The 13,780-nt window shown below is 38.0% G+C and overlaps 1 protein-coding gene across 2 annotated transcripts; it reads left to right on the top strand.

Annotated features, from left to right (window-relative positions):
• Positions 1-1,584: 1,584 nt before the first annotated feature.
• LOC127658105 (GTPase IMAP family member 8-like) lies at positions 1,585-11,632 on the top strand. 2 transcript variants are annotated; one of them, XM_052147207.1, is made up of 5 exons: positions 1,585-1,660; positions 2,635-3,010; positions 3,626-4,327; positions 5,101-5,805; positions 10,223-11,632. In XM_052147207.1, exons 2-5 carry the CDS (start codon positions 2,980-2,982, stop codon positions 10,954-10,956), a joined length of 2,172 nt encoding a protein of 723 aa, XP_052003167.1. In that variant the 5' UTR covers positions 1,585-1,660; positions 2,635-2,979; the 3' UTR covers positions 10,957-11,632. The 2 variants fall into 2 exon arrangements, with proteins under 2 accessions (XP_052003167.1, XP_052003168.1); XM_052147208.1 differs by lacking the exon at positions 1,585-1,660 and having other exon boundaries at positions 2,635-2,659; positions 2,945-3,010.
• Positions 11,633-13,780: the final 2,148 nt, after the last annotated feature.

Here is a 13,780-nt window from a genome sequence, read left to right as displayed (position 1 = left end):
GTGTGTGAAAATCCTGCCTGTCTGGCACCAACAATCATCCATGCGATTATCTAATCAGCCAATCTTATGGCAGCAGTGCAGTGTATAAAATCATACAGATGCAGGTCAGGAGCTTCGGGTAATGTTAACATCTTTTTTTTTTTACATTTAAATTATTTGGACCGTGGCATGATTGTTGGTGCCAGATGGGCTAGTTTGAGTATTTTCAATATTTTTTTCTTAAACTGATTGTGCTTAACAAGCTGACAACCTGTGATCATGTAAATGCATTAAACTGCTTTACTTTATCAATGTTAGGCCAAAAATGGCAAAAGAATAAATGATTGCTGCAAGGCATTCTTATCGGCTTATCCAATGTGCACACTTCTTGCATCTTCGCAGTTTGACATCAAAAACAGAGAATAATGTGTATATTTCAATTAGAGGTCGACTGATTAATTGGTCGGCCGATTAATCAGCCGATTTTTTTGCATTTTTTTTACATAATCTGCATCGGCCAATATCCACGCATATCAAGCCGATTATTAGGCAGGCGCATCTGTGGGCAGCATAGTGTTGTTGTGGAACACGTGTTCGACGCACACTGCCCCTAGAGTCATTTTCCAGCAGGGTGAGCAGACCTCATCCAGTGCCTAAGGAAGGAGCTAAGTTCCTTGGAGAAAACAGTAAGGATTCAATTTGTATAACTTCTTTATATTTAATTAAAAACTTTTGATATGTTACTGCCACCTTCAAGAAAAAATGCGACAAACGCGGTAGTTGACATGACGTTCGGCTACTTTGGATATTGATAGCGTAGTTGAAGTTGCATTATCACAGCAGAAGGGTTGCTATCATGTCACAATAACTAAGCAAAAATTTTGCAATTACAGACAGTGAATCTGAGACTTTTATTTGTTCTGTTTGTGTGTCTTATATTTGAGAGGGTTGTCACTCAATGCAGAGAAATAAGTAATAAAAAAGATACCAACGCGCTATAGGCTAGTGAAGGACTGGCTTTGGTAAGCTCGGACGTTATCGGTTCTGCTGTCTGCTGCATGATCGGCATCGGCCTGAAAAAAACAATATCGGTTGACCTCTAATTTCAAATGTCATGTAAATGCAGATTTCTTGCTTTGTATGATTTTTTAATATAGCTGATTTCTGGGAATCATCATCATATTGATTTGCATTTAAATGGGTTATGTGTTGTATATTTTTGCTATAAAAAACTGTTATTATTCAGAAACATTTGAATGCTGAATGCCATGTCAGAATCAAGTCTTCCAGAGAGCCATGTAAAATATTTAAATATTTTAGTTCTTCAAAAGCACTCAAATCTAAAATTTTACCAGCAAATGTTGTGCTGATCGACACATTTGCTGTGTAGTTCCTTTCCACTGTAATTCTCTTTCTCTCTGTTTGTCTTTCAGTCTTTCTCTCTCAAGGTCTTTTCAAGGTTATGAGCAATTTCTGCATTCCTCCTTGTTCTCTGAAATCTGATACCACCATCTGTACCACCTGACCGATCTCAGGTGTTGGTGTTGTACATCAAAACAAGGCAAGCTCTCAATGACACCGTCCATGAGTCATTCCTCTCTCAACCTCACTGCCAATTTCTCCTGTTCTCTTTCCTGTCTAACATACAGTATGTATTCATCTTTTGTGATCAATGTCAGAGGTGAGCATAAAACTCTTTTTTTTTCATTTGGAGACACTTGTTTGAGCACTGTCGAGCAAGTGCGGACATAGCCTGCTCTGTGAGCACTGCAAATGTTGTACTTATTTTCACACTGCAACTACAGAACGTTTTCTTTCTGGACAAATTTGTGCATCTGTTGCAATTACTATACATTGTATGGCCAAAAGTATGTGGACACCCCTTTGAAACCTCTAAATCAATAACCTCTAACTGATGCTCTGTGTCTGAATGGGAACAAATTCTATCATTCATGTATCCCACATCTACTAAAAAGCCCTCCTGGAAGAGTGGAAGCTATTAGCAGCAAAGGGAGGACAAACTTTCTTTTTGCTTTTTTAAACAAACAAACATGTGTGCCGTGTTCAGATGTCCACATCCTTTGGCCATGTAGTGTACCGGTATGTAAAATATACATTTGTAGCTATTATGGCTATGATGATCACTTATTAATCTACATGCATGATCAGCCACAACATTAAAACCACCTGCCTAAAATTGTGTAGGTCCCTATCATGGCGCCAAAACAGTGCCAAAACGCATCTCAGAATAACATTCTGAGATGCTATTCTTGTCACCACAATTTTACAGAGAGGTTATCTGAGTTACCGTAGACTTTGTCAGTTTGAACCAGTCTGGCCATTCTCTGTTGACCTCTCTCATCAACAAGAAACAGAACAGAACTGCCACTCACTGGATATATTTTGTTTTTGGCACCATTCAGAGTGCTAAAGATACTGTTGTGTGTGACAATCCCAGGAGATCAGCAGTTAAAGAAATACTCAAACTAATGGATTAAAAGTGTATACTGGCCCTTCTAAATTGGTCAGTCCAGTGGAAAGAGAGTACATTCTTATATGAGTCTTCAAATTCTTGATTGACTTGTTGAGCCAGTCTTTCCAGTTTGTGCATATTTGTTGTGCACACAAGAATAATATCCTTCATTTCACTGTCAGATCCACTGCACCAATGAGAACAAAGGTAAAACATTTTTCCTTCTTTCACCTAATTTATTAATTAATTCACAGGTAATGGCTTCTAAAAGCCAGATGAAAAGAGCCGTAAATGTATGTGTGGTATATTGTAATTTTAAAAGCATCACCCAATAGCTTGATATTGGTGTCTCTGAAACACATTAACACAAAGTTGAAGACTTTGGGTAAGAATTTTTATTACCCTTCTCATATCATATAAATTGTCCAGTAACTAATTCAACCCAAAGTAATTTATTTTTCCTAACATTGTTTGCTAAAAATGTATATTTAGCAAGGTTATGAACAGGAGAAATTGAGAGTACAGCAATGGCTACCTGCGAAACAAGCTGTGAATTTGGTAAGTTCCCTATGTTCATCTATGCTCCTTTTTCTTATAGGAGCAGTTCAGTTCTTGGAATTTACTTGAAGAGTAATTGGAGCATTTTGTATTTAAATAGAATTTAAATGTAACCCCTCATGTTCTATTTAAATTAACTCTACTGTTTTCATGTTTGGGGTCTCAGTGATGTATGTGTAAAATATATTCTGATATTGTGATCAAAGTTCCACTGACCTTTTCAAAACCAATTATGCAGATGTTATTGAAGCTTTGCTAAATCTCAAATTAGATATGCACTTTTCAGAAATGTGACTGGCATCCATGCTATTGCTGTTATTTCTATTTGATTAAAAAAAAGAAAATGTATTGCATTTTACATCTGGAGACTTTGAAGCCCCAAACAAAAATGTGCCAATACTTCGCAATTTAGTTCATGATCAGTTTTCACAAGATCAGTAATAGTCATAAAGTACAAATGTTTTACTGCAAGTGTGTTTTTCAAGCTATCAAAATGGCCTTGTGGTCTCTCAGACACAAACAGAACATGAGGGTTAAGTTAAATTAATCTCTAGATCTATGTACAGCAGGAAGCAAGAATCCGTTTTTGATATTAAGCATCCTTTCTCTTGGCAGGAGTCCAGTCACTCTCTGAAGTGAGGATTGTGTTATTGGGCAACAGAGCAGCAGGGAAAACCTCTTTGGCAAACCTCATAATAGGTCATGCAGAGCCTCATCTGAAGAGAACAGCCCAGTGTGTAAAGATGCAAGGAGATTTTGCCGGAAGGCAAATCACTGTAGTTGATACACCAGGCTGGTGGAAAAACTACCTTGTTAAAGAAACCCCTGAATTTCAAAAACAGGAGATCGTGTTTAGCATGGCCCATTGTCCCCCTGGGCCCCACGCCATTCTGCTGGTCATTCGTGTGGACGCTATGTACAAAGAAAAGCACAGAATGTCGACACAGGAACACCTGGAACTTCTAAGTGAAAGTGTCTGGAATCACACTATAGTTGTGTTTACGTATAGAGACCAGTTACAGGAACAAACTCTTGAAAAGCAGATTGGAAGTGAAGGGGAGTCTCTTCTGCTCTGGCTTGTGGAGAGATCTGGGCACAGATATCACGTTCTGAACACTGAGAGAGCCACTGGTACGCAGTTGGCAGGGTTATTTGAGAAAATAGACGCAATGGTTGTGGGAAACAGTGGCTGCCATTTTGGAATGGGCAGAAAATGGTTACATAAGGTAGAAGGAATAATGATGAGGAGACACATGAGAGCAAACCAGAGGACGAAGATGGTACAAGAACAATGGAGCACTCTACCTGTGCATCAAGGTGAGAATCAGAGTCATAAATAAATACTCTGGGTTAAATATTTAATCCTAAATTAATCCTCTGATGCATTCATTATTAAATTAATAATTATATAAAAAACAATGTGTTTATTCTGTTTACTTCAAAACAAGAATATAATAATTTCCAATCTTTAAAAAAAATATATGTATTTTAAAAGAATTGCATTATAAATCTGTCTACTGCTGTTCGCTGTCCTTTTCTGCATATCGAGCTGCCATTTTGTGGTCCGTTCTGCATAACGCGGCAGCTCATTTTTGCTTGTCACGGTCCATTTGTTTCTCTGCGCATTTTGCGGCCGAACAACTGGCCCGCTCGGTTCTCCCGATGGCCAGTCCACCACTGATCGGCCCCACTGTGTGTCGGCCCACTGGTAAAATGCCCGGTATGCCAGATTACCAGTCCAGACCTGGAGGGGAGGGACTCTTTTTCATGACAACATACACCAATCACTATGTCAGTGTGTCACTGCGTGATAATAAACTGCAACAAAATCAGAAAACACAAAGAAAGCGTGAAATAAAAAATGGCAGAATGGAGTATTGTACACTTGCCCCATAGACTTTCCATTGTAAGTGCATAACTTTCAACACATTTTTCTTGTTTGTCTGTACTAACTAAGGAATAAGTCTAAATTATTTTCTGTGGTAAACAACAAAATCTAGAGCATAACTTGTATTTTACCCAGAATATTCCTCATTTTACATATAAAGAATTTAGATATTTTGTATTAATTGATCATTTTATTTTACCAGGTCATAAACAATTCCACATCAGGAAAATGAGGATGATATTGTTAGGTTACCGAAGAGCTGGAAAGAGTTCAGCAGGAAACACTATTTTAAGTGTGTCGACATTCATCTCAAAGAGAACCACGCATTGTGTGAGAAGACAAGGGGATATGGCTGGGACACATGTAGCTATAGTGGACACACCAGGCTGGTGGAAGTCTCTCCCAGTAAGTGACACCTCTCAACTGGATAAAGATGAGATATTACTCAGCATGTCCCTCTGTCCCCCAGGACCACACGTTCTTCTGCTGACCTTGCGTGTAGACATATCATTCACAGCAGAAGAGAAGAAATCAGTGGAGGAACACATGAAGCTTCTTGGTGATACAGTCTGGGCTCACACCATAGTGCTTTTCACCCATGGAGACTGTCTGGGAGATGTAACTGTTGAAGAGTTCATTGAGAGTGAAGGGCAGGCTCTACAATGGCTAACTGAGAAATGTGGGAACAGGTATCATGTTCTCGACAATGAAAACTGGAATGATGGCAGTCAGGTGACAAACCTGCTGGTGAAGATAGAGAAGATGGTGGCACAAAATAGGGGTCATCATTATGAAATTTACCACAGAACTCTAAAAGAAGTGAGGCAGAAGAGGAAAGCAGCAGATAAGAAAGCAAAGGCAAGAGCAAAGAAACAAAGACAGATGTGGAAGATTAGTGCTATGAAAGGTAAGATACTGTTTTCCACATTTGAGTGTATTGTTAAGTATTGTTAAGGCCTAATAAAATCAAAATTAGGGTTTTGTGGTGTTTTGTCCATGTACTGTATGGTTGTTTTGAGATCACTTACAGTGGTGGCCAAAAATATTGGCACCCTTGGTAAATATGAGCAAAGAAGGCTGTGAAAAAAATTCTGCTTTGTTTATCCTTTTGATCTTTCATTAAACAAATTCACAAATATCTAACCTTTAATTGATGTAAAACAATTGAAAGAGGGGAAATATCTGATTATTAAATAAATCTTTTTCTTGTTTTGACTCTTGCCTGTTTATTGTATTTCCCTGCCTGCTTGTGTTCTTTTTGAACCTATTGCCCCTTTGTCTCTCAGATTTACTTGTTTTGCCTTTCTGGACTGTCTTCCTGTGTACCGAACCCTTGCCTGCCTTTTGTTTACCTTTTTATTTGCTACTTTTTTATACTTTTATTAAACTGCATATGAATCTTAACATTACTGCCCCGGTGTCTTGACTACAAATATAGTTGTGATATGTGGGAAAAGGTAGTTGAGCTTCACAAAATTGGAAGTGGCTATAAGAAAATAGCCAAAGCATTGAAAATGCCCATTTCCACCATCAGGGCAGTAATTAACAAGTTCCAATCAACTGGAGATCTTAAGAATCGGCTGTGTGGATGTATATCCAAATTGTCTCCAGGCACAGTGAAGAGGATGGTTCAAGTGGCCAAAGAATCTCCAAGGATCACAGCTTGAGAATTGCTGAAATTAGTTGGGTCTTGGGGTCAGAAAATCAGACATCACCTACAACACAAGTTGTTTGGGAGTGTTTCAAGAAAAAAAGCCTCAAGTATCTTCAGTTTGCCAGACACTACTAGAATTTCAAATGTGACCAGGTTCTATGGTCAAATGAAACAAAAAAAAGAGCTTTTTGGCAACAAACAAAAGAGAAGTATTTGGCGCACACAGAGATGAAGTACCCAATGCCCACGGTTAAATGTGGTGCTGGGTCTTTAATGTTGTGGGGATGTCAGAGATCCTGGACATCTTGTTTGGATACATGGCATCACAGTCTCTATCAAATACCAACAGATAAAAAAAAATCAAAACCTGGCTGCCTCTGCCAGAAAGCTTACAATGGGCCCTGGTTGGATCTTCCTGCAGGCCAATGATCAAAAACAAACATCAAAATCAACACAAAAATGATTCACTGACCACAAAATCAAGGTTCTGCCATGGCCATACCAGTCCCCTGACCTGAGCCTGGATATGGAGAGATTCTGGATGGAGGAATGTCTCAGATCCCTCATTAGGCATTATAAGATAAGACTCAGCGCTGTTATCTTGGCAAAGGGAGGTAGCAAAAAAATATTTAATAAAAGGGTGCCAATGTATTTCGGAGGAAAATATTTATTTAATAATGAGATATTTGCCCTGTTTCCATTGTTTTATTTCAATTAAAGGTTAAATTTTTTGTATACTTTTTTTTTTTAAATGAAAGATGAAAAGGATAAACAATGCATATTTTTTATTATAACCTTCTTTGCTCATATTTACCAAGAGTGCCAATATTTTTGGCCACCATTGTATATACTTGTGGACTCTTAAACGTTGACAAAATTCACTTTTAGCAGATAAATGCATTTAAAACACTTTTTCTTATATGAAACAAACCAAAAATATTGATGACTCAAGTTACACTACACAGACCCCGTTTACATGTGGTATTAAGATGCGTTTTGGGCAGTCCTTGCCTTGAAGTGGAAGAGAAAAAGTGCAGGTACCACCTTGTTAGTACTAAACATGATTTATTTATTTTTTGATAAATAAACAATAATGTGAGACTTTTATTCACAACACATGTTTACTTAAAACTAAATAAATTATTGAACTTGGAGTTTTATACTATATGGCAGGGCTCTTAAACTACTTTTTCGTTTTCCCAAATTTATCATACTTTACAAATTTATTGTAACTAACATGCTAACATGAAAAACAAAACTGTTAATTTATATTAAAACAGTATTTAATTACTTTGAAAGAGGTATTTAATTAACATTTGTAAGGTCTGGCTTTAAATTCCTTAAGATCAGGCACAAGAACAAACATGACCTCAAATCCTCAAGAAACAAATAGGTTTTGATTAACTTTACTTTGAAAATAAAAACATGTATTGTAAGGTCATTGTTTATGAAAACTGAGGAAGAGCATTTAGATCTGCTTAAGTCTAAATCTTTGACCATATAAACCCACATATGAGAAAATTCTTACTTTGAAAATAAAAACATACTGATCTTTGCCCAGACAAGCTTAAATATGCCTCTTGAACTGGACTATGGATTGCTTGACAACCACCAATGCTGAGTTGCACATGTTGAGTTGTTAAACTCACCACTGAGTTTTGCTTAGAGAGTGCTCAGATGTTTAGAGTGATTTTATAAAAATAATTTGGAAGGTCAGATAAAAGTGATTTGCAGGCTGCATCAAATCACTGACTTACATTAAAAAACATAAAACATTACATCGTACCGGGAGACTCTGAGAAGTGGTGGCACGCAAGAAAAACAGCCAGCACTCTTTAAAGTAAATTAGAGTAGTTCCGGTGCTGTATACTGGTGAGTACACACCAACTTCAAGCAATGGTTTTGGGTGATTTGATCCCATATTGTCAACACTAAAATGCGGTCTAAAACGTTTTGTGATCGGATAACAACATCCACATACAAAGGTTGTCACGCATGTGACCACTTCACATTTTATGTGTAAATGCTAATCCGTACTGATGCACCACCCCTAACTTTTCAATCAACCACTGCACTAAAACAAGAGTTTAAACTTTGCCGGTTATGAGTGGCTTTAAAAGGAAATAACTGTCCGATCGTAAAATGAAAAAAGCAGTTACATTCACAAGCACAAGAACTTCACAAATCTTTTTCAGTGTGTCTGATATCAACATGCAGGGAAACTTCTTTTAGCACAAGAAATCCACTAAAACGATGCATAATTCTGCTTGAAATGTTGCATTTGTACTCAGATTAAATTTCAGATGCACCTAGGAGAAACTACACATCTTTTTACCTCTTTGTCTTTTCTGACTTTGTTGCACTTTAATGTCATTCAGTAACACACTGGCATGGTGATTGATGTGGCATGACATCAGATACATCCCCCCCACCCCCAATCTGAACACATGTGGTCACAGGAGATGCATTTCCAGATGTGATCAGGTCACTTGAGACGTATCTTAATACCTGGCATAAACGGGTTGCAGATTTTTGACCAGTTTCTCTAGAATGAGAATGTCCCTCCCTCCAATACCACATGCAACCGATTAGCAAATAGCAAATCATGATTCATGGCTGTGACATAACTAAAGCATATGGTCTATTAAAGAAAGGGGACGATCCCAAACTTACTGCCCAAACTTTTTTTATTTCAATCGGAAATGTGTCAACCGAGGACAAAACACTGCACTCATCAAGATTTCAGGGTGTCTTTCAAGAATTCATCTACAGTAACAAATAATTTTTCTACCTGAAAATAATGTAATTGTTTTTGTGTCAACGTAATTTGAATGTTGGTGTATAAACTCCATTATCAAAACTCTACCTCTGGTTGCAGATTGCACAGTTCTCATTTTAACACCACTGTCCCTTTTGTACAATGTTACAAAATGATAAAGAAAAAAAAAAACTGTAGAACATGGGTAAGAGATAAAGGGTTGCAGAGGAAGACAAATAAACAAAAGCTACTCTAGTTGAGGGTTACAGTACTGTACTTGCTTACAATAATGTGGAAGGGGGGAGGTTACGAAGTTCAAAATGTAATTTGAGTTTATTCTTTTGTGGCTATTTTTATGGCATCAGATTGTTTTATAAAGGAATGTTTCATTTTGACTAAAAAGGTTTGGCGGCATTATGTCAGGTGTCTTTTTGAGTGCTGGCCTGTGTGTTTAAAGTTTGGGGAATGTAGTATTTGATAATGATTTTTATATAGTTTATAAAATAAGCATATTATTCTTAAGAGTTCAATGAAGATCTCATTTTACAAATTAATTGTCATTTCAATGACATTCCCTATATCAGCATTTGTTATCAAAATTAGATTTCTTAAGTCAGTGAATTATGCTTTCAAGTTTCAGCTTTTGCAAACAACAGCTGTCCCTTTTTATTTTATTATTTAGCTTTTGTCTCTTTTATTGGAAAGTCATACAGTATAGTGGACAGTGACAAGAAATTATTGGGGAGCAAGAGTCCCATTTTTATCGGCTCATTCAATTCTGTGTGAAGTATTTCTTGTCAAAACTGTCAGAAACAAAATAACAGTTATATCAAAGTGAAACATAACATTGTTAACAAAGGTATTGGTGTTTGAAAAACAATTAGTAATCTGTCTTTTGATGTCTTTTGCTAGGCAGTGGAGAGCTTTTTTCAGAGATATGTCTTGTGCTGTTGGGTTATGGAGAATCTGGGAAGAGTTCAACAGGGAACACTATCCTCAGCAAAAAGGTGTTTGGGTCAAGAAGAACAGCCCTGTGTGTTCAGAGACATGGAGAGGTGGGAGGACAGCAGGTCAACATCATCGACACCCCTGGCTGGTGGAAACACCTGCCCATAGAGCAAACCCCTGAACTGAATAAAGAGGAAATCACCCGAAGTGTATCTTTACTCAGTTCTGGACCGGTTGCTTTCATTTTGGTCCTTCGTGTTGATTGTTCTTTTCAAGAGAAAGACCGGAGTGCATTTGAGGACCATCTGAAGCTTTTAGGGTGCTCAGTTTGGGAACACAGTATAGTTTTGTTTACCTTTGGGGACCTGCTTGGAGATAGACCAATAGAGCAGCACATTGAATGTGAAGGAAAAGCCCTACAGTGGCTTGTTGACAGATGTGGGAACAGGTATTATGTGTTTAATAATAAGGCCATGGGTGAGAGCCACCAGGTCAAAGAGCTGCTTGAGAAAATACAGAAGATAATTGCAGGAAATAGAGGGTGTGATGAGATGGACATGCAGGTGTTGCAAGAGGTGACTGAGAAGAGGATGTTGGAGGAAGAGAGAGCAAACACAAGACTGAACATGCAGAGACCAAGAGATGAAGTTTCATCAGATGATGTGTTTGATATTGGTGAAGATGATGAAATAAACTAGAAGTTAGGAATATACAGGCCATAAGGAGAACTGGTACCTCCAACAGATGGCTGGTTGACTTGTGGGCTCATTTTCGAAAATATTTTGCAACTTAAATGTAGAAAATTTGGCTAATTTTAGCTGTATTGGTGGATTCTTACATACTGTAGGTGCAATTATTTCCATCCAGCTCTTCATGCTGTACTTCACTCCTCACCACCGGCTGCCCCATCCCATTTCAGCTGCTATCTGTCTGTGCTTGAGTCTCCTCACTTGCAATAAGTCAACCAAGATGTCCGAGTTATGAGTCCTTGTCTATGTCGTAAAATAATCAAAGAATCACAGTGCACATAAAAATCCCTACTACAAATTGTTAGGCTTTTCTAAATTGGTTAGGGTAATCCACTCCACCCTTTGGAATCGACTTTCTATTGCCTATGCCTCGGAATCTAGAAAATGATTGTCTTTGGATTTTACTCCTTGCCCTTTTTTCACACAGACTGCAGCGTTTGCCTGCCTGTTATCTATGTCACTTTCAGCTCTCAGGTTTTCCCATTGACTAAAAATATTTCAGCAATCAAAATACGTACAAAGTATGGAACAAAATCGTGTCTCTTATTACTTCAATATAAAATAAAGCTGTAAGCTACTGCTTACCTGCTTCCTGTGACAACCCTCCTTACATGAGAATCTTTCCGGCATTCGGCCCCACCCATTATATATATACATATACAGTATATACACTCACCTAAAGGATTATTAGGAACACCTGTTCAATTTCTCATTAATGCAATTATCTAATCAACCAATCACATGGCAGTTGCTTCAATGCATTTAGGGGTGTGGTCCTGGTCAAGACAATCTCCTGAACTCCAAACTGAATGTCAGAATGGGAAAGAAAGGTGATTTAAGCAATTTTGAGCGTGGCATGTTGCTGGTGCCAGACGGGCCGGTCGTCTGAGTATTTCACAATCTGCTCAGTTACTGGGATTTTCACGCACAACCATTTCTAGGGTTTACAAAGAATGGTGTGAAAAGGGAAAAACATCCAGTATGCGGCAGTCCTGTGGGCGAAAATGCCTTGTTGATGCTAGAGGTCAGAGGAGAATGGGCCGACTGATTCAAGGTGATAGAAGAGCAACTTTGCCTGAAATAACCACTCGTTACAACCGAGGTATGCAGCAAAGCATTTGAGAAGCCACAACACGCACAACCTTGAGGCAGATGGGCTACAACAGCAGAAGACCCCACCGGGTACCACTCATCTCCACTACAAATAGGAAAAAGAGGCTACAATTTGCAAGAGCTCACCAAAATTGGACAGTTGAAGACTGGAAAAATGTTGCCTGCTCTGATGAGTCTCGATTTCTGTTGAGACATTCAGATGGTAGAGTCAGAATTTGGCGTAAACAGAATGAGAACATGGATCCATCATGCCTTGTTACCACTGTGCAGGCTGGTGGTGGTGGTGTAATGGTGTGGGGGATGTTTTCTTGGCACACTTTAGGCCCCTTAGTGCCAATTGGGCATCGTTTAAATGCCACAGCCTACCTGAGCATTGTTTCTGACCATGTCCATCCCTTTATGGCCACCATGTACCCATCCTCTGATGGCTACTTCCAGCAGGATAATGCACCATGTCACAAAGCTCAAATCATTTCAGATTGGTTTCTTGAACATGACAATGAGTTCACTGTACTAAAATGGCCCCCACAGTCACCAGATCTCAACCCAATGGAGCATCTTTGGGATGTGGTGGAACGGGAGCTTCGTGCCCTGGATGTGCATCCCACAAATCTCCATCAACTGCAAGATGCAATATGGGCCAACATTTCTAAAGAATACTTTCAGCACCTTGTTGAATCAATGCCATGTAGAATTAAGGCAGTTCTGAAGGCGAAAGGGGGTCAAACACAGTATTAGTATGGTGTTCCTAATAATCCTTTAGGTGAGTGTATATATATATATACTTCAAAAAAAGGATGCAACGATTTATTTTTAAAAACAGGATGATCCCATATTATAAGTCAGAATGCACTCAATGCTCGAGTCCAAGGCCGAGTCATTAATGTTGAAGTCTAAAATGTGTAATGAGACATAAATATAATGACTTGAGTCAGACTATGAAGTTGTAATTTCTCAAATTAAGTCAGATGTGCCTGCAAAACTTCATTAATTAAAAATGGCTGATTTCACACCCAGGATTTAAAATCAGAATCAGAAAGAGCTTAATTGCCCAGTCTGCTTCCACATACTCTTTATTTTTCTTGGTGAAAGAAGCTTCCAGTGCACAAACAATACAAAAAGACAGAGATAATACAAAACAATAAAAAATAGAATAAAAATAAAAAGCTAATAGAAATATAAGTATATATAGAAATACACAGTAAGACGAAAATATACATATAGTGTGTACAAATACAAATCTGTAATATACAGTGCAAGGGAATGTAATGCAGAAGTGGGATGTGTTAAATAATATAATTTACTAGGCTGTTTATTGCACGTAGTTATAGTATAGATTTAACTGTTCATGAGATGGATAGCCTGAGGAAAAAAAATCTTCATGTGCCTGACGGTTCTGGTCTAAGAACATTTCCCTTAAAAAACATTTCCCTATGAAACACTTCCCTTAAATTATCTATGTGATCTCAGTGTTATCTATGTGATTACAATTATCTATGTGATCTCAGTGCTAGACTATAACTTTTTTACCATTTGTCAAAAATTTTATTTCAAACATTTAAAAATACAGTGAACATCAACTATACTAACTAGGCAGTACAGCAGGCAGTCCATTTTAGTCCAAGACCATTCCTGCTGGGAGTTCAACAGGGTGAAGATA

This window comes from Xyrauchen texanus, chromosome 17 (genome assembly GCF_025860055.1).
Source record: "Xyrauchen texanus isolate HMW12.3.18 chromosome 17, RBS_HiC_50CHRs, whole genome shotgun sequence".
Taxonomy (NCBI): Eukaryota; Metazoa; Chordata; class Actinopteri; order Cypriniformes; family Catostomidae; genus Xyrauchen; species Xyrauchen texanus.
Note: the sequence above shows the minus strand (reverse complement) of the source record. Positions and strands in the feature narration are given on the sequence as shown.

Bases quoted from the DNA above. Each gene is read 5' to 3' on its own strand.
- LOC127658105 (XM_052147207.1), top strand. From the start codon at position 2,980: ATGGCTACCTGCGAAACAAGCTGTGAATTTG. The intron at 4,328-5,100 runs GTGAGAATCAGA...TTATTTTACCAG, and splicing joins CACTCTACCTGTGCATCAAG to GTCATAAACAATTCCACATC. The intron at 5,806-10,222 runs GTAAGATACTGT...GTCTTTTGCTAG, and splicing joins GAAGATTAGTGCTATGAAAG to GCAGTGGAGAGCTTTTTTCA.